The sequence below is a fragment of the Triturus cristatus genome, chromosome 1_2 (assembly GCF_964204655.1).
Source record: "Triturus cristatus chromosome 1_2, aTriCri1.1, whole genome shotgun sequence".
NCBI lineage: Eukaryota > Metazoa > Chordata > Amphibia > Caudata > Salamandridae > Triturus > Triturus cristatus.
In genome coordinates, this window is record NC_140580.1 from 38,260,609 (window position 1) to 38,281,317 (window position 20,709).

Genomic DNA, 20,709 nt, shown 5'->3' on the forward strand with positions numbered 1-20,709 from the left:
CCCAGCCAGACTATAGCCAGAAACCAGTGTATACATCAGAAAAAAAGTGGGTGCAACATAAGTGCAGATCCTACTCTCCTACAAGTGCTCTTCAAAGGTAAGCCTCTAGAATGTTCTCCCACTTCAATGGAGGCACCATGTATAAATATTGGACATCAGACACAGCTCTTCAGTACACGTCTGGACCTGTGGACTCTTCGAGAAAGAAGGGCTGCTGTGCAGCTGAAAGGACTGACACACTGCCGGACTGCTACTCTGAAGGATCGTTGCCTTGCTGTGCTGACCTGCTGCCCTCTTGCCTAGGTGTGAAGGACTGGACCTGAAGTCTAAACCCAGAACCCCATGGCGACTCCAAGGGCTAGTGGCTGGCCTCCTGATCAGAAACCTCAGGGACATAACAGGCTTCCCACAACCTTGAACCCAGCACCTTGATTCTACCATCTGTGAGTCCTACCCTGCCAAGCAGTGCCACCCCAGTCCTAGACCCTTGGAAGGAGGCCTGAAGGTGCTCTGCCAGCCCATCTGTGGATCCACAGAACCGACTAATCTCCTCTGCTGCGCTGCACAACCCTGCCCAGAACCGACACATCCCCTCTGTTGCATGGACTTTCCCAATGCAAGGACTTTGCGAAACAGCCTTGCACCTCCATCCGAACCACTGCTGCTCAAAGCATCCCGACACAGACCCTCACATCACAAGAATCTGGCCTTGGAGACAATGCAGGACCTCACATTGTAGCCTTGCAGCTCCTTGGAACTGACGCATCACTTTGGTTGCACTGAGGATTCTTGACTCTGATCTTTGCATTGCAAGCTCTCATTGACGGGATCCTCTGCGATGACACAGGACCTCACAGGGCAGTCTTGCAGCTCCTCGGAACCAACGCATCACCTCGGCTGCATGGCGCATCCTTAATGCCGGACTTCGCAACTCTTTGCATCCAGGAATGAAGCTACTCTGTTCAGTGGCTTCAACTTGTGACTTTGTTGTGATCTAGCACAACCAGATATCCACAGTTGGCTGTTTGTGCTATTTTCACTTAAATCTTTAAAATTGCATATTTCTGGTTCAGCGGATTGGATTTTTGTTCTTTTTGTCTTCAATTATTTACAGAAATGTACTCTATTTGTCTAAATTGGTGTGGGAGTTTTCCTAAGGTTGTGTTTCACTTTATTACTGTTTGAAGTTCTGCATGATTACTTTACGCATTTCCTCCAAGTTAAGCCTGAACACTCTGTCCCAAGCTACCAGAGGGTTGAGCACAGGTTCATTTCGGGTTTGCTTGTACCTTCACCGTGACAAGGATTTGTAGTTCCTGATTGAGTAGGGTTTTCACTTTTAATGGACAACCCAATTTCTTACGTATCCTGTATGTCTATTCGTGCCTTTGGGAAGAGTGGGTATGGATTATGTGAACTGACACGAGAGTTATAAACTCCTCACACGATCTCTTGTTGAAAAAAACCTGACTTTGAAATACTCTCCAGGAGAAGCAAATTCATAGTTGGATCCAGAGAGAAAGAGAGGGTGTAGCTTCAGGTGGATGTTTGAGGTGTGACACCATCCAAATAAATACTTTCTAGGCTTGGTAGTTGTGTCTAGGGGCCCTGGGTTGGGTCTGCAATCTCTGTGTTGGTTTTTCTAATCATGAGCCAAGAATGAAAGACAAACCAGTAGCCTTTTATGTAAACAAAAGACTGAAACGAAAGAGAGAGAGAGAGAGACGGAGAGACAGGAACACCCATCTCGTGGCTGAATTTCAAATTGCCAAACCATACAACCTGCAACCAATACCCGGTTTCCTGCATGTCTAAATTGTCCAAATTGTAGGATCCTAGGCATATATTTTATTTTGAAGAGCCCCCTTTTTCTTTATTATCACATCTGAGAGCACTTTTAAATACGTGAGTCCAGGATGTGCACTGCACAAGCTCCAACTATAATTCGAATCCAGGTGGCATTTCGTGTTTAAATGACTGCTGACTTGCCTCTTAGTCTACTAATGGCATTGTCTTAGGCGGGCAAGCCATAACGCTTCTAAAACTTATCACTTTTAAAAATGTCTGTCTGTGCAGTGATATAATCTGATGTGCCAATGTGAAATGATTCTCATGTTAAAGAAAAACACTTTTTCGAATTGTGAAGCAATTGTATTACATTTTTGCATTATGTGTGTTACACGATGTACATGGCAGTTTCGGCTCATGAATTGACTCGAGCCAAGATAGACCCAGGCTATTCATTTCCCTGCACTCGGGCTTAGGAGCCAAGATAGACCCAGGCTATTCATTTCCCTGCACTCGGGCTTAGGAGCCAAGATAGACCCAGGCTATTCATTTCCCTGCCCTCGGGCTTAGGGCATGGGACCGTCAGTCACTTAGTAACATGATTTGTAAAAAGCCCAGAACTCGAAACACAGAGCCCTGCCTCATGTCCAGATTTGACAACTCCACCATCAAGGCTAATTGTTGCACAGAGGAAGAAGAGTGCAAGCTGTGAAAATTCATAAAAAATAAGTGATCCCAGGCTAGAAGCTCCAGGTCTTTGTGTTGTACATGACGGTAGTCATGAGTTTCTAGGGAGAACCAACCAGCCCAGGTGGAATGGGCAGGGATATAGCTTCAGCTGGAGTGTTTGGGGTGTGGCAACCCTCAAATGCATGCTTGTTTTGGTAGCTGGGTTGGGAGCCCTGAGTCAGGTCTGCTATGTCGTTGTCGGTTTTGTCGTCATTCTCATTTCACTAAGAAATTTTAACTTTTTTCATTTTTGGAATTGTGAGTTTATATGTATCTAGTGATCGGTTCGCCAAAAAAGTAGAAAATGTACACCTATAAAACGAATGGGTGCAAACATAGGCAGTATAGGCTTGGAAAGCTGCACCCATCTCAACTTTCCAGGCATTCTTCTGGCAATTAAAAACTCAAATGGTCATGAGAGAAATGCCTGCAAATGGTGTAACCCATGCTTACTCGCAAACATTTTCCCAGGGGCTAAAAAGTTTTGTCAGTGAAGCGATCGAGGGCCTCATTAAGGCCAGTGGTGCACATACCAACTGACTGGCCTCTTTAGTTCACTATCAGCATTGTCATCAGGATAGGGATAAGAATTCATATTTCTAAATTCATGTTTGACAACTATCACTTTTAAATTAATACTCGTCAATGCACTCATATAATCGGATGTAATAAGGTGCAAAGGTTCTGCATGTTAATTAAATACACTTTTTGAATTTTAAAGAGGCTTTATCATATTTTAAACTTTTGCTGCAAGATGCCTTTAAAATACAGGTGTTCCTACAGTTAAGTGGTGCGGGACTCTTGGTGCAGCATCTTTTATTGTTGGTGTTGAGTTCAGTAAACTTTTGTTAGTGCTGAGTCCAGTAAACAGAAGCTCAGTGTTGCTGTTGATCAGGGGGCCTCATGTTAAGGTCAGGAGGGCCACATGCGGACCCCGGGCCGTTCTTTGAGTATCAACGGACTCTAACCAGTGGCAATTGTTAAGGATAATATTCCAACTCATCTTTTTTGCCCACTCTGCCACTCTAGGCGAAGGCCCACCGGATGCAAATCAATACTAACCCTGGCAATGGTCCATCCTGAACCTCGGTCATCTCACTCCTCTACCCAGCAGCCCACTGCGTTCTTAGTTGGCAAATTTGAAAGTCACAACCCACGAATCTGCTGACTGAGCTACACTCCTGGGGAAAGAATGAGGAAAGAGGGAGAAATGAAGGAGGTAAGGGTGATTCCAGGAAACAATTCACATACGCATCCTTTCTCTCGGTCCTCTTTTGGTAGAAGGGATGAGAAGTGCATTTTAGGGAAAAGCCATTATCCCTTATATACTCTTTCCCAATAAAAGAAGTAATAAAAACGCTCAGCAAGAGCTGTCCGTCATAATTTGAACTGAATCTTTATTTGACTACAGGAAATCTGTACAAAAACGAAATCAACGATGTTCCATTCCGAAACTTTATTCGATTGTTTAAAAACAGTCATAAAAGCACATGGCATCAATAATACAATACAATACATAAAATGATAAAATAGCAATACATTCAGTTAACAGTAAGAAAATGGGGCAGAAAGGGGGGGTGAGCAAAATGGACAACATCTGCAAGTATCATTTCACATGTAATTTCAGTAGATCATACTTTTCCTGACGGACACAGATTGCAAAATAAAGGTCGCTGTAAAAAAGCATACATCCGGTTCGTCAAGTGCAAAAAGAAGGCTCATCGCAGATCTGACATTAAACACTGAATATTTTTTAAAGAGGGGTTTAAGATAGGCAATTCGGAGATATAAATACAGGGGGCAAAGAAGCAGAAAGTGCTTAGTGCTCTGCTTCGATGTCCCATCACAAGGACAGGGCATTACCGTGTAATTATTAATCAACGGAAAGGCCACTAAAATGTGGGCAATACCTAGACGTAGTCTGGTAAGGACAAACTGATGAGATTGTTTGGTGACCACTTTTAGGTACTTGGCGAAACCTAAACTTGCCTTGTTAAGGGAATAATAAAATTGGTGAGTAGCCAACGTGCAAGTTATGTCTCTACGCACTTTGGATTTAATCCCCAAGTAAATAAGTTTTAGCTCCTTTTTTGAGGAATCTACAGCCCTGGCATGGTCCACCAAAACATTCATATCGAATATCTCTCTATAGGATAAGATCACGTAATTAACCCCTTCCATGCTCATGACGGAACGGTTCCGTCATGAGCATCGGTTGAGCTGTGCTCATGACGGAACCGTTCCGTCATGGCCCCGCCCGCGCTCGAACCCTTCAGCACCGCGGGGGAATCCGCGCAGCGCTGAAGGGGTTAAGCCATGGGATCTGGTTATATTTATCCAAACGGAGGCAATCTTGGATAATTTTCCTAGTGAAACCAGTTTCCTCCTTAGCCCAAATCGATCTCCAGGTCATTAGTGGGCCTAACCCCGTAAGGCCAGTCAGATATTCCAGCCCAACCTCAAGGTGGGACAGTCCAGTAGAGGCTGACGTTGGGAGACAAAGAAGCCTCTTTAAAAAGCTATTTTCCTCCACCTGGAGGTCTCCATGGCGACAATGACCCCAAACCCCTGATCCATAGAGGGCCACAGAAACACATCTAAGGCGGTAAATGTGCAACATATCACAAGGACGCCGGCTTCCTAATTTTGAGGCAAATTTAAAAACACCAGAAATGGCTTTGCCCATCTTGGCCTTAACGTTACGAATCTCCTGTGCCCACGTGCCATTACTACTAAAAGTGATGCCTAAATAGCAAAATGTATCCACCACTTGTATCTTTTGGTCCACAAACTGGGAAGATCTCAGGTTTTTTATTTTCTTGCCACAAGCCATAATAAACGTCTTGGAGTTGTTGATTTTTAATTTCCTCCCCTGGATAAAACTGAAAAAACTATCCATTAGTCTCTGCAGACCCACTGGAGTTCTAGATAATAAAACAGTATCGTCTGCGTAGAGCAATACAGGAATGGCTTGGCCCTCGGCTTGAGGTTCATCAGCGGAGACCAATCTCAATTCTGAATCCATGTCATTAATAAAAAGAGAAAAGAGCAGTGGGGCAAGGACACAGCCTTGTCTGATACCAGATTTGACCTCGATATCATCAGTGCATTCACCCGCTTGGCCATAACGAAACCTGGACGATAGTTTACTATATAATCTGGTCAGAAAATAAATAATTGCGGGTGGGGCGCCCATGTTTAATAACGTGGTCCACAGAAGGGCATGGTTCACCAAATCAAAAGCGCTGGACAAATCAGCAAAGCAGAGGAATAAGGAGCCCTGTTTGGCTCGGGTGTATTTACCAATAATAAGATCCAAATTAACACACTGCTCAACGGTACCAAGGCCCCTACGGAACCCAAATTGGGAGTCAGCCAGGATACCATTGACCTCTGCCCATTCCTCCAGACGCTGTAAAAGCACCCTACTCATTATTTTTAGGGAGGAATCCAGAAGGGAGATAGGGCGGTAGTTCTTTGACTCGCTCCTAACGCCCTTCTTGTAGATTGGTATAATGATTGATTGGAGAAGTGTGGCTCAATGATTAGAGTGGCAGACCCTGATGCAGAGGTCTAGCCTGGGACCAGGGTTCAATTCCCTGCCTCGGCGGGTCTTGGGTTCAAAAATTCCACGGACATGATAATTCTCGCCTCGGTGCCTATTCCAATCATGGAGTCCCACTCTGCAACTCTGGGCAATAGCTTGCTTAATCTCCACAACGGCCCCCACAACGCTAAGGATGCCTGGCCTCCACCTTGGGGGTGCCCAGGAGTGGATGCCTCACAGGGAAAGCCAGGATGGGTTCCACAGCGGTATTCGTACAAGCGCCTTGAGACCCTTGCGGGTGAGTAGTGCGCTATACAAGTATCAATTTACATTTATCAATTTACATTTACCCCATGTAAGAGGGGTGCTTACCATAACTGCCGCGTTAAAAACTTTGGTCAAAAGGGGGCCCCACAAAAAAAGTGTCAGCCTTGTAGAGGTCTATCGGCACCCCATCAGGCCCTGGGGCCTTTCCTCCCTTGCTGGTTTGGATGGCAGTAACTACCTCATCAGTTGTAATATTTAGGGGAAGGTTTGGACCAAGGGCTGCTGCTCTATGACACAAACTAAATTCCCCCCCTGGATTAAAAATGCTATTATAAAACACAACCCAGTTTTCTTCACTAACCTGGGCTGACAATACTGGGTAAGCCTCCCTCTGATGCAGAAAAGGACTATTCACAGTGCTCCAGAAGAGTTTGCTGTCCCGCAATTCTGCTGCTTTGGAGAAATTATCCCAGGCTTCCTCCCGTAATTCGTGCTTCCTACGGGACAACTGGTCCTTGTAGTTTGCTCTGAGGGATTTAATAACACACTTGTCCCTGGGGTGATTGCATAGGGCTTTCTTTAGTTCCTGCAAGGACTTCGTACAGGCCCTGTCAAACCATCCCACGTTAGCCCTGGGACTGTTGGGGGCAGTAAGTATTTTTTTAGTTATGGCATTGATTTCCTCGAAGTCAACAATAATGTTTGCCGCACTTGTATTATCATCTAAACAGCGCTGCAGCTCAGGGAGACTTACAGCCACATTTTTTGACATCAATTTCTCAGAGTTGTCACTGCGCCATTTTATTCTACATCCATTAGGCCTATGAGGGATTAATTCAGCAACTGTCCTACGGGCAACTTGTACCTTCCTCCCCCAAATCAAGGTGGGAAAAGTAATTCCGTTATGATCACTAAGGGATAGGTCGACAATTTGCGGGACAGAACAGAGAGAGCTGATGTTCTCTGAAACCAACAGGTGGGCAATAACAGACGCTGAGTTCCTCCCTACGAAAGTTGGAATCGGGTTGCCCTCCCTATCATTAGCGGGCACATGGACGAGTAGGTCCAATCTTAACAATAAGGCGTTTAGTGATTCTCCGTAAGGTGTATGTACGAAATGTGCCCGGACGGCCCCTTGGTCCCCATCAAACCCGCAGGCATTAGAGAAAGAGGAAGTACATGTGGGAATATTAAAATCACCCCCTCAGATAATAACAAATGGAACCGGGTTAGCCCTACATAGATTATCAACTTCAGTTGCAAGTTCATTGACTACAAATGAGCTTGAGGAATCAAACATGTTGTTATAGTAGTTAATCAGCAGGACATCACGGCCCCCACTTTGCTGCAGCCAAAGGACCTGTGAATGGGATCCTACAATGGTGTGAGATTTAACTTGGACCGGGAAGCTTACAGACAAAAGGATCACAAGACCGCCTTTGGCCCTACCCATGGTTGATGCCTGCGCCGGGCAGTTAAAAGAGACAAAACCATCAAAGAAAATCTCTTCTATGGACCAGGTCTCTTGGAGGCAGAGTATATCCTGGCCGTTAACAATCTCCCTCCACCCTAAGGCCTCCTCCTTTTTACGCCAGCCTGCAATATTCCAACTCAAGATTTTAAACCCTGCACCATAAACCACCGCATCAGATCCAAGGATATCCCCCACGGGACTACTGAGGGGTGTCAAATCCTTAGTGGCCGCCAAGCTACTAAGTTGGCTGGCGCACACGGAGGGAAATTGGGGCTGATTGTTTGGCCATAGCCGAGCACCAGCCGTTGGCAGATACTCCGCACGGGCCAATTCTGGCTGATCGATACTTCCTATTAAAGCTTTTATACTCAGGGGAGTACTCCCCTCCCCAGGAGATGGCTGTGTTACCTGGGGTAGTCAGTCAACTGCATCACGGCAGCTAAAACGGTTATAATCACAAAACGTGGCTCTGGGTGGCATAGGGCCTGAAACGCCATGATGTCTCCTATTTCTGCCCCTATAGTTGACCCTAATCCACTCATTACTGCCACTCCCATAGGGCATCGGGGATGGGGGGTAAAAGAAAGAAAGCGGCAGGGTCTGAATAGTGGAGTCAAAAGACCTATTAAAACCGGCACAAATATGATGAACTGTTCTGGGGTCCCTAAAATTAATTGTTATACAGTCCCCGTTTATAGTTTTTGCCAGCTTTCCCACCCAAGGTACCCTTCTTAGCATTATGATCTCGCTAGACAGCTGGGGTGGCAGGGGTCTGTTCCAATTAAGCCATTTGACAACCTTGCTTTTAAGTGAGGTAAATGATTCATCTTCCCCTTCTTCTAGGGCTGGGACACCCGCCAAGACCACCATAAAGCGGTTAGCTTCAGGGGGAAAGTCCGGGGATCGGGGTTTAACAGCCCAGGTATCTTTCACTGACGTTGGAGGTACACTATTACCCCTGTCTGTAACTGTAACCCCCAGGTTAACATTACCTCTGTCACCTGCCAGGGAACAGGCCGGCGACTGCCTAGGAGGTACCAAGGGAAGAGGGTTAGAGCCCGGTAGTCCAGGCAATCTACAGCTGGGGATAGGCAAACTACTAGCTGAGGGGGGGAGAGCACCCTCGGAAATAATGGTACTGGGAATATTGGCAGGAATAGGTCTTGCTACTAAAGTGGACGTTGCTCTCTCAATGTTAGCCAATCTAGTTTCAATCTGTTCCAATTTGACCTCTAGGGGGTATAATATAGATTTAAATAGCGCTCCCAGGTTTTCAAGGGTCAATGCAGTACCATGCTGACCTGGGATATGGGTAACGGGAGGGGGCAAAGTCAGGTCTACCAATCCACTACCCAAATCTTGTAGCCCTGCAGCAGGCCCGCCTGGTTTGATAGTACTACTATTTTACCTGGCAACCTTCGCTAGACTTCCTCCTTTCTTGTTATAGAGTCTTTTCCTTTTTGGGATAGTCCCTTCTCTAGGCCCTAGATGCATAATATTATTGGGGGCAACCCCTTGGGTAATGGGTGAGTTCACATCGTTGTCGAGGATTAAATCAATTTCTGGCATTATTTCGTTAACCAAAAGGTCCAGATCCTGAGTTATTCTCCTCCCCTCCAGGGGTGCTATTTTGCTCGATTATACAAGGTACATTATCCGTCGTAGGCAAGTGTCTATCCGGCGTTACAGCATTAGCGATTGGTCCCAGTGAAGATCTTTTAGTTACAGTAAGTTCTTGCGACATGCGTTTTTCCAGTACTAAGATTTCTTTGGACACTATTGAATTTGCTCTAGTCAGGAATTTTTCCATGCCTCCCACAATGGAGCCCCCAACAATCGAGGACTTACTTCTAAGTTCCCGCCTGGACATAGTTCAGATGAAATGAGAGGCCTGGAGCCCAGAGGCAAGGAGGGATGGCCCGGTCCGGTCTTAACCGGTCAGGGACGGGCCTGCCCTTGGCCCGGGCTTCACGCTTCTCCCGCGTGGGGGTAATGACTTGTTAAAGTAGGAAAGAAAATGGACGGGTGGGCGGGGCAAGCAGGGAGAGCGGCCCAGGTGGAACAGATTGGGCTCACAGGGACTCCTGGGAGATGTAGTCCCTGCTTCCACGCTCGCAGCCCAGCTTCCACACGACACACCCCAGGTCCTCCTACAGATCACAACCCCCGTATTCCGGCTCCCGCTGAAGGTAGTGTGCTTGGGGCCCTCGTGAAAAATGGGGCAGGAAGGCAGCAACAACAATCCAGTTCAGAGACTCTCCAGTTCAAAGAGTTTAAATATCAAAGGAGAGAAAGACTTAAGCCGATACTCCAAAGTAGCTTCTGGTTTCTGCTGGTTTTTTTTTGATCAACCTCTCCACAGCCTTAAGAGTTAGTTCAAAAATACAAAAATACAAAATTGCCCTCCAGCCCTCCGGCCCGGTGCCTGGCTGTGCACAATATCTGTCTGCCACTAATCCACTCCTGCAGCTCCGCTCTGCACTGCCCATCAACACGTTGTTTCCTTACGCAGGCAGCAATTATGGCCCTCCGCCGTCCGTACGCCGTAATTAATTGCAAAATGTAGTGTCGCGGTCTAGTTGACGCGCACTACGTCAGGACGGCAACGCGCGTAGCGGCCATATTGGACGCTACTGCGCATGCGCGACTATTAGCGCGGCGCGAGAGACGGCGATCGGAGCGTGTTGCCCGGCGCTCTCTCGGAGTAGAGATCTAAGTGTTAATAAAGGCATCTACCTACCAAACAAGGCCTCCTGCAAGTTATTGGGGAAGAGCAGCAAGCAGACACTGCACCTAGCATCATTACAGTGGCGACGAGGCTGGGCTGGTGAGAACCCTGCGTGGACCAGGAGGAAGGTGCCCCCAACTTGCTTCAGGGAGGAGTACCCACAAGGAGGGACGTCACCCCACGCGGTAAGAGGACCGAGGGGGTCGAGGACAGACGCCTACGCACCGGGAGAGCGCGGCAGTGGCAGACAGACGCCGGAGAGTGGCACGTGGGCAGGAAGGTGCTGGCCACGAAGCGGAGGAACAGCGCAGGCGGACCGCAGAACGGCAGAGGAGACTCTGGCGGAATCGGGTGACGACGGCGCAGGCAGCTCGAACGCAGTCCCAGGTACCCGAAGAAGGGGAGCGGGGACAGACGCGCCAGGTAGCCCAAGGAAACAGGCGGAAGCCAAAATGAGTGCACAGCCATCAGCTTTAACGACGCCGATCCCGTTCCTTCCACGTCCGGGAGAACCCCAAATGAAGTGGGAAGACTGGAGGGAGTACTTCAAAAACTACCTAGAAGCGCTGGAAGATGAGAACGAGGAGGCGTTCTCCAGTGCCAGGAGGAAGAGGATACTCTTACACAATCTGGGACCAGAAGGAATACGGGTGTTTCAAAACCTCACACCGGTCGCCAGACAGGTAGGGGACACAGATGTGTTCTCACACGCCATTGAAGACTTGGACAACCACTACCGGCCTGCAGTGTGCACCTCTATCGACCGCTATAATTTCCAGCAGAGGAAGCAAGAAGCGGGGGAAACTATAGACGACTACGTGGCGGCGCTGCGTAAACTTGCGATAACGTGCAAGTATGGAGGGTTACAGGAAGAATTCATCAAGGACCAAATCGTAATGCATACGACAAGCAAGACGGTGCAAGATAAACTGTGGGCGAGTGGGGATGCGACGCTGAAAGATGTGATCGCCATAGTAAAAAGGGCGGAACTGACCAAGCGCTGCGCGGAGGCGGCAAAGAGAGACCCGGCCCCCAGGCTCACGGTCAATAAGGTGGATGATGCGGACCAGCACGGACGAGGTAAAACAGCGCCATGGGAGTACAGAGGAACGCCCAAAGGGAAGGCCAAACCAGGACAGACATGGAAGCAAGAAAAGGGAGAAGCGATGAGGTGCTACAGATGTGGAAGCTCGAGCCACGCAGCGCACGACAAACGGTGCCCCGCCTTCAGAGCCAAGTGTGCGTTCTGCGGCCTGGTAGGTCATTACGAGAAAGTATGCCGAAGGAAAGGGAGACAGCAAGCGGTGAAATTTGTGGCGCAAGACGCAGGGGAAGAAGCAGAAGGTCTGGAGGAAGACGATGAAGTCCTGTGTGTGGAGGACCAGGTGCTGGGCATCGATGGGAGGAGAACGCGCAAGCCCCAGTGTGACATGATCATTGGAGGAGTTGGCATCACCATCGTGGCGGATTCAGGGTCTCCCTACACGATCGTCCAAAGATCGGTGTGGAACGAGAGATTCAGGCCCACATGGGGCGCACAGCTAGAACCCCCCGACATTCGACCGGTCACCTACACAGGGGAACCCATCCCGATGGTAGGGTTCAAGAAGCTGTTGTTCCAGTTCAAAGAGCGGAGTGCCCACTGCAAACTGTACGTCGCGGAGAAGGGGCCGTCAGTCCTGGGCTGGATGGACCAAGGAGAGTTGGGCGTACAGCTGAATCCAGGAGGGGACACCCAGGTGATGGTGACCCTGGACGGAGAGGAGTCGACGGCGGAGAAATGGCGGAGTGGACACCCGAAGGTTTTTGGCGTGAAAATCGGGAAACTCGAGAAGTTCTCCCACAAGATCGTCCTTAAAGAAAACGCCCGTCCAGTAGCGCACAAAGTAAGGAACATACCGATTGCGGTGAGAGAGGCGGTACAACAGGAACTCCACCGACTGGAAGACGGGGGAATCATCGAACCCATCGACAGCGCGGAGTGGTTGGCGCCTCTGGTAGTGGCCATGAAACCGTCAGGCAAGGTGCGTCTATGTGTGGACCTCAGAGAGTTAAACAAGTGCATCGTGGTAGAAAAATTCCCCTTACCACGCATAGAGGAAATGTTGGCCCGCACGAAAGGCGTGAAATGGTTCTCCACCATCGACCTGCAATCGGCATACCACCAGGTAGTGCTGCATCCTACGAGCAAGAAACTGACATCTTTCATCACGCCGTTTGGCTGCTACCAATTCTGCCGCATGCCCTTCGGTCTAGCCTCGGCAGCTGCGGTGTTCCAGAAGCTGATGGCCCGCCTATTCAAGGACATCGAGGGAGTGCAGTACTTCCAGGATGACATCCTAGTGATGGGGACCGAGCTGGAAGACCATGACAAGAAACTGGCGGCGGTATTGAAGATCCTGGAGGAGAACGGCCTGACGGCAGAGTGGGAGAAATGTCACTTCGGGATGACATCAGTCACATACCTGGGGCATGAGATAGGAGCGCAGGGGATAACACCAAAGAAAGGGAACGTGAAGGCCATCTGCGACGCACCTCCGCCCACCTCCAAGGAAGAAGTACGGTCATTTTTAGGAATGGCGGAATACTATAGCAAGTTCGTCCACCACTTCGCCACGAAAACTCACCACATGAGGCAACTCACGAGGGACAAGACGGCGTTTGTATGGACTGAAGAGACGCAGGATGAGTTCGACACGGTGAAACAGGAAATTAGCCAAGCGATCCCGCTGCAGGGGTACGATCCTCAGGGGCGGTCCGTATTGATGACGGACGCGAGTGACAAAGGGCTAGGAGCGGTGCTCATGCAAGAACGACCAGAAGGAGGGACGGAGACGATCAGCTTCGCGTCCAGGACGTTGACGTCGTCGGAACAAAAGTTCAGTGTGATCGAGAAAGAGATGCTGGCGGTGGTATGGGCCATGGCGAAGTACCGTCAGTTCCTGTGGGGCACCAGATTTCAAGTGAAGACGGATCACAAGCCCCTAGTGAAGGTTTTGACATCTGATGGTCATGCCAGCGCCACCCCCCGGATTGCGAAAATGACGCTGAAGCTCCTGGAGTATCGGTACGACGTGGAGTACATCCCGGGCTCAAGAAACAAGATAGCGGACTACCTCAGCAGGGCGTCAGCGATGGACAGTGCCTCCAATGGCATAGAAGACGACAACGAGATGGTAGCCCTGACAGACGACCCGGAAAAAGCCATCAGCAGGCAGGAGTGGAAAGACGCGTATGCGGCGGATGAAGATATGGACGACATCAAGTTGTACATTGTACGAGGGTGGCCAGAACGGAGACGCCAAAGACCCAAAGTCCGGCAGTTCTACGAGGTCAGAGAAGAGCTGTCGGTGGGGAACGACGGAGTGTTCGTTTACAGAGGCAACAGAGTGGTACCACCGGAGAACATAGTACCGGCCCTGCTATCCATACTACATGAAGGACACCTGGGAATCGTGAAGACGAAGGCCAGGACTAAACAAACGTACTGGTGGCCAGGAATGGACATGCAAGTAGAGAGGCACGTGAGAGACTGCGTGCAGTGCCAAGGTGCGGACAAGATACTGAAGCCAATGAGACCACCCTTAGGGAAGTTCACGAACCCCAGTAACCCATGGGAAGAGGTCGCAGTGGACATCTTAGGACCTATACTAGACGATCAGGGGATCCCCAAATACCTCTGTGCGTTAGTAGACAAGTACTCGAAGTGGCCGGAAGTGCACATCAACGAGATCATGGACACGGACGAAATACTGCGCTTCCTCAAGGCAGTGTTCCTCAGGGAAGGCATACCCAGGACCATAATCAGTGACAATGGCCCCCAATTCACCTCGGACAAGTGGGTCACGTTTGCAAACAAGAATGGCATTCTACTGCGGCACACCTCGATATATCATCCGGCCAGCAACGGACAAGTAGAAAGGTTCAACAGGGTGCTTATGGGCTCCATACAAGCGGCCATCACGAGGGGCAAAGACTGGGAGAAAGAAGTGCAAAGCACGATATGGACATACCGTATCACCCCCACAGGCACGGGGTACAGTCCCTTCCAGATCCTACGAGGAAGGCAACCCTTCACCAGAGACAATGTTGCGTGGCAGGAGAAGACCATCACCAGCAAATGGTCTCCGGCGGTGGTGCAACACAACCTGGAGAAGGCACAACGCATTTATACGGAACACTACAACCGCAACAAGAGGGTGAAGGAGACGGCCTTGGAAAAAGGGGAGTGGGTCAGAGTGAAGCTGGCAGTCCTGAAGCGGAAGGGAGAAAGCAAGTACTCCCCACCCCTAAGAGTAGAAGAGGTGTACGACCGGGCAGCGTTGCTCAGCGACGGAAACGTGTGGTCTCACGATCGCATGGCCAAGTGCAACAAAATCATACAATGGCCCCGAGAGGACACGGAAGGGGAAACCCCGATGGAAGGGCCGACAAGGGACGCAGGTACGTCCAAAAGAGAGCGCGGAGAGAACATGAGCGAAGAGCAGGAGAGAGAGAGAGACACACCAGACGGATGGCCCCCGGGGGAAAGGACCCGGGAAGACGGTCAGAAAGAAGAGAGAGGGGGCCAGGGCACTCCGGAAGGAACTGACGGAGGCCCGGTCGCAGAAGGAGGCCGAGAAGGACATTCCACACCGGTAAGACACACCCGGGTGGGGAGAGCTGTGGTGAGACCATCCAAGTTTAGAGACTATGAAATGGACTGACCACATGGTCGGGGTAATTGTGTTGGGTGGTATGAAAAGGGGGAGCTATGTAGTGTTGCGGTCTAGTTGACGCGCACTACGTCAGGACGGCAACGCGCGTAGCGGCCATATTGGACGCTACTGCGCATGCGCGACTATTAGCGCGGCGCGAGAGACGGCGATCGGAGCGTGTTGCCCGGCGCTCTCTCGGAGTAGAGATCTAAGTGTTAATAAAGGCATCTACCTACCAAACAAGGCCTCCTGCAAGTTATTGGGGAAGAGCAGCAAGCAGACACTGCACCTAGTATCATTACACAAAATTCAGGAGAGGCTGGGCGGGAGTCATGCAAAGCTGCGGCCAGGTTGAATCTCCGCCTGGCATCAGGGACCTTGGTGTTCAGGGCGCTGTTCTACTCACAGCTGTTGCGGGGGCTGCCTGTCTCGGTGTTGGTCTGCAAGTCTCCAACTAGCTCCCGCTGGCTGGCCGCCACACTCTGTATTTCTGTTACAATAAGCCATCAAATACCATAGGACATTCCGATTCTCCGGCTTCCTTCCAATCGCGGTGATCTTCAGTGGCGTCCTGATTCTCCGGTTTTCTCCTGGCACCGCTTCCCTATCCTTCCAGCAATCTCCTTCATCTGTTTCCAGCAGTGATCCCTCTCCCTCTCATGAACTGGATCTTTGTTTTTTCCCTCCTCGGCTTCCGGTGTCAAGGAACCTCCTTCCCACTGGCCCAGAAGCATACAGCCGCCCCAAGTCAGTGACGAATCGTCGAATCGAAACGATGTTAAAATGAATAAAGAATACCTATTCCAGCTGTCCTACATTTTAAATGGCACTCGTGGTAATTTGTGCTCTTACTGAATTAATTTGCTTCTGCCTCTGAATTACAAATGATGCATGTTCTCTTCGCTGCCTGCCTGCATAGGGGCCATAATTAAAAAACCGTTGCTAAGAGATGCTCAACAGATGAAAAAGAATAAAGTAAGCAGCTTTTGGTTTATCTTTTCAAAGTGCAGAAACACGTGTGCGCCCAGCGCTGGACCCGGTGAGGCACCATGTCCGGGAAAGCTAGGAAGCTGGGCTCTACCAGGCGGAGGGGGCGGCCCACCCGCGACCCCGAGGACGGGAACAGTCCCTTCCCGACACTGAACGAGGAGCCGCTAGCCACCGACATCATGCAGAAAGTACAGGAGTTTTTCCAGGAATGGGACGGGGACAACAAGGGATTTATCACACGCGAAGACATGCAGGTAAAGCAGGGTGGCACGCGGACTGGGAAATGGCGGGTCTACCTCCGAGGCGGGCTGGAGGCTGGGATATTAGCAAATTAGGCTGAAGGCACATTGGCAGAATCAGGGATGGCCTATAGGGAAATCTTGGGTTAGGCGGGCCTAAAGGAATTGATTTCTGGATTTCTATGCATATTCAAGAGGAAACATGTTGGATTTAGACAACTGTATGTAAGAATAATGTACACTAAAATATGGTCTGGTATGAATATTGTGTCCTGAATATTATTTACAAAAATATTGTTCTATTGAATGTAGATATTCTATTATTAACTCTAATTGGGCTAGTTTTGTAAAGCATGTTTAAGAAACAATATCTATGTCACACATATTCTGGCTACCATAGTCTGGTACAATGTAATTTAGACAAAACCTAGAAAAGTAAACTAGGAATTTTAAGGCAAGACCGAAGGGGAAAATGGTAGTATTTTAGGCAATGCCTACATGGATTTTTTGTTTATTAAAGGAGAAAAATAAAACTATTGACTGATACTAAACACATACAGGCCAATCTGTTTAGCACCAAGAAACTAAAATAGATGAAAAGCCCTGCATAAAATGCAGACTACAAAGGTTGATTCTGTAATTTAAATCTGTTGTGGCCTTTTATATATTTAATTTTATAATAGGTGCATCACTCTACAAGAGTGATTAGACGAAAAGTGTTCTATTAGTGTTCCACGAAAACAAACATCAAGCCCTCTCAGAGCTTCCTGTATGGGCAACATTATAAACCCTTATGGTTTAGACCAAAGGTATTATAATGAGGGCGTATGTCTTAGAAAACAGGACCACCGGACTGCAAAAACAGGAAACAAACAACGTAGATCACCTCTCTCGCTATTGTCTACCTCCTGCAACCTTTTGATGTCTCTGTATGTGCACCCAGTGCGCTCTTATGCCACACTAATGTAATGGAGGGTCTCTGCTCCAAGTGTAGTTCAAAATGTGTATGCCTGCTATACATTAAACACAATCAAAAGTGGAGAGCACGGGACCCACGTCTAGGCATACCCGTCCCACTCGGGGTGACAAATGCAAAAAGAACAATTGATGGACAGAATGTAGAACAATGTCATACATTCACTCCAGTACAGAGATCTGGACCTAAATACATCGTTTTTTTGCTCTCATGCCATTCCAGTTACTAGGACCCAGCCATATGCAAATCAGTCTTGACCCTGCACCCAGTGGGAACAGTCCAGCCCGAACTGCCAGGCCAGGTCCTCCCTGGACTGGAAACAAGCATCCGAGGACCGGTTGAGGGCTTTCAGCCCTCATCAGCCAGGATAGCTTGACTCCAATGGCAAAGAGAGCACAGGACTCACGTCTGGGCATACCCGTCCCACTCGGGGTGACAAATGCAAATGAACTGAGGTGGCGAAGTGAGCTAAAGAATGATGATGGATTTAACCAAGATCTGTGACTGGGGGTGAGTGTCTGAAAAGTTTCAGAGCTCCGTCCATCATCTCCTTGTTTTTGCTTTTTTCACCCTAAGTTGGCAAGGTATGCCCAGACGTGGGTCCATTGCTCACTTAGCCACTGGATTCAAGCTAGCCTGGCTAATGAAGGGTGTTACCCAGAAACCGGTCCCAGGGTGCTTGTTTCTGGTTCAGGGAAGACCTGGCTTGGCAGTTTGGGCTGGACTGCTCCCATGAGGCACAGGGTCAATACTTATTTGCATATAGCTGGTTCTGAACTGATTGGTGAAGTGAGCTAAAGAATGATGATGGATTCAACCCAGATCTGTGACGCGGGGTGAGTGTCTGAAATGTTTCAGCGCTCCGTCCACCATCTCCTTGTGTTTGCTTTGTTCGCCCTAAGTTGGCAGGGTATGTCCAGACGTGGGTCCCTTGCTCACTCTGCCACTGGATTCAAACTAGCCTGGCTGATGAAGGGTGTTACCAAGAAACCGGTCCCAGGATGCTTGTTTCCGGTTCAGGGAAGACCTGGCTTGGTAGTTCGGGTTGGACTGTTCCCATGAGGCACAGGGTCAAGACTGATTTGCATATAGCTGGTTCTGAACTGAGGTTGCGAAGTGAGTTAAAGAATGATGATGGATTCAACCCAGATCTGTGACTGCGGGTGTAGGAGAGTAGGATCTGCACTTATGTTGCCCCCACTTTTTTTCTGATGTTAACACTGGTTTCTGGCTATAGTCTGGCTGGGTCCCTGCTAATCAGGGCCCCAGTCTCTCTGTTCTCTCTAAACGACTTGGAGTGCATATTAGATGCACTAGTGATTGGATACTGTGGTGCCTTATGAGCCACTAGTATATGGTACCTTAGGTACCAAGGGCATAGGTACTTTACAGGCCTACCAGGGGCTGAAGCATGTATTATGCCACCCCTGGGAAGCAGACTAAATCTGACACCTCAGGCCTGCTACTGCAGCCTGGGTGAGGTAGTGTTAGCACTCCTCACAGTGGTATAGGTTCCTATATCTCACCATAAACACACATATAAACCTATCAGTCACCACTAAAGAAGGCCCTATCAATCCTGAGGGCAGGGTGCTTGATTTACAATGGGAGGGGGTGCCTCTGCCTGAGCAGGGCCCCTCTGCAGCTCGAAGGGTCTATTCCCTGTGGCTGTTTGTGGATGCGGTTAAACCATATACTCTTAAGTGCATTATAACCTCCCGGTAAATGCTAACTTTGGAATGACTGCATCAAAACATGTCGTGTTTGGTGTCAAACAATTTGGAATCCTACCCCCACACCAGTAACTGGTGGGGGAGTATGATCCCACCCTTCTAGAGGGGACGACATGTACCCACTGTGGAAACACGGTAGAAATCTGAAAGAGCCCTGGTATCACAAAATGGATGCCACCAGCACAGACACTGGGCTGCCCTCCTGCTGCTGACTGAAACTCGCAGTGGAGGAGACCCAACAATAGGCATCCTGTCACAGGGAGGTGTCACCACCTTCCAGACAGTATTTAGTGTATTGGAGCTGGGTGGGTGCACTCTTAGAGTGCTTTGAAGTCCTGCACTGGGGGAGCAGTAGGCTCCTCCTCGCATATGCCAGCTCAAACCGGTTCAGGGGCTACCAGTCCCTGCTCTGGTGCGAAACTGGACAAAGGGAAGTGGGTGTAACCACCCACCCCCCTGACCCTCCTAGAGGAGTGGTCATAGAGCTAGTACCTCCCTTTCTTTTACTATATAAGATAGGTAAACCTTGCCATTGCAAATCAGATATCCCTGGACGACGCTTTACGAGAAGAATCCTGGCCCTTCGATGTTCCACTACCTTTGGAAGACAGAAGATTCTCCCTTGGAGTCAAGGAGTGACTCCCCTGCTTGGCAGGCACCAAAAACTTGAATCAACGGTCGCAAACTTTCCCGCTCCTGCCGGAGTCCGAAGTCCCTGCAGCCATGGAAGTAGATTTCCTGACTACTCGACGGGCATTGTGAGTCCCCAGCAGAGCTGAGGCGAGTGGACCCCACGAGTGACGAGGAACTGCAATACCTGGAAACCGTGCACTATTGTCGAGTGCAACCCCTTCACGACATTGTCCGAACTTGTGTTTTGGACCACGTATGGTCCAAGCCTCTAGCAGAATTTCCCTTGAAAATCAGAGGCCTACCTCATCCCGAGTGACCGTGGGCTCCTGTGAAGTGAATCCTCACAAGGCGTCTTTGCAATCGCTTGCCGGCTGGCTTGTGGGTCCCCTGAAGACTTCTTCATCAAACCAAAGGTCTCCCCTGGTTGCTCCAGGCCTGCCCTGACTTACCTTTGCAGGGTGAGTCCCTCAGACCTTGCTGGTCTGCACCGCTAACTTTTCTTGAATTCCACAAGACTTGCTGTTGCCAAGGCTTGTTGGCTCCAAGCTGGATGCCGACACATCAGTAAGCTGCAGAATTCATGGGACACTCCGAGTCCAGCTCCTGGCCATCATCGACGCCTCCTGGTCCTCATGGTGGAAGAGTCAAAATATCCTTGATCACCTGAAATCACCCGACTTCCGTGGGCATCCATCTTCCTGGCCCCGGGTCACTGGCAAGTGACTGTGAACACTGTCCCTTCTGCTTTCAGGTCATCTTCATCTTGAATTCAGCCTTGGATTCCACCGGACACCTCTTCAGTCTTCGCAAGCAGCAAATCTTCTTTGGCTTCCATAGAAAACAGCTACGCGACCCGACACCAAAAGACACCTATGCACCTGGCTTCCCTGGGTGAGGTAACTCGTGCA

At 49.3% G+C, this 20,709-nt stretch overlaps 1 protein-coding gene across 8 annotated transcripts in view; it reads left to right on the forward strand.

Annotated features, from left to right (window-relative positions):
• Positions 1-20,709, forward strand: part of RAB44 (RAB44, member RAS oncogene family) — a 710,497-nt gene that overhangs the window by 131,580 nt on the left and 558,208 nt on the right. For 4 of the 8 annotated variants that reach the window (XM_085600504.1, XM_085600485.1, XM_085600530.1 and 1 more), the window contains one exon: positions 16,236-16,474. The exons of 1 other annotated variant lie outside the window; for it this stretch is intronic. In XM_085600504.1, coding sequence (XP_085456630.1) covers positions 16,280-16,474 — 195 coding nt within the window. In that variant the 5' untranslated portion in view covers positions 16,236-16,279. Of the gene's footprint in view, positions 1-16,235; positions 16,475-20,709 lie in introns of those variants that run through there. 3 more of the 8 variants (XM_085600493.1, XM_085600523.1, XM_085600542.1) reach the window with 2 other exon arrangements.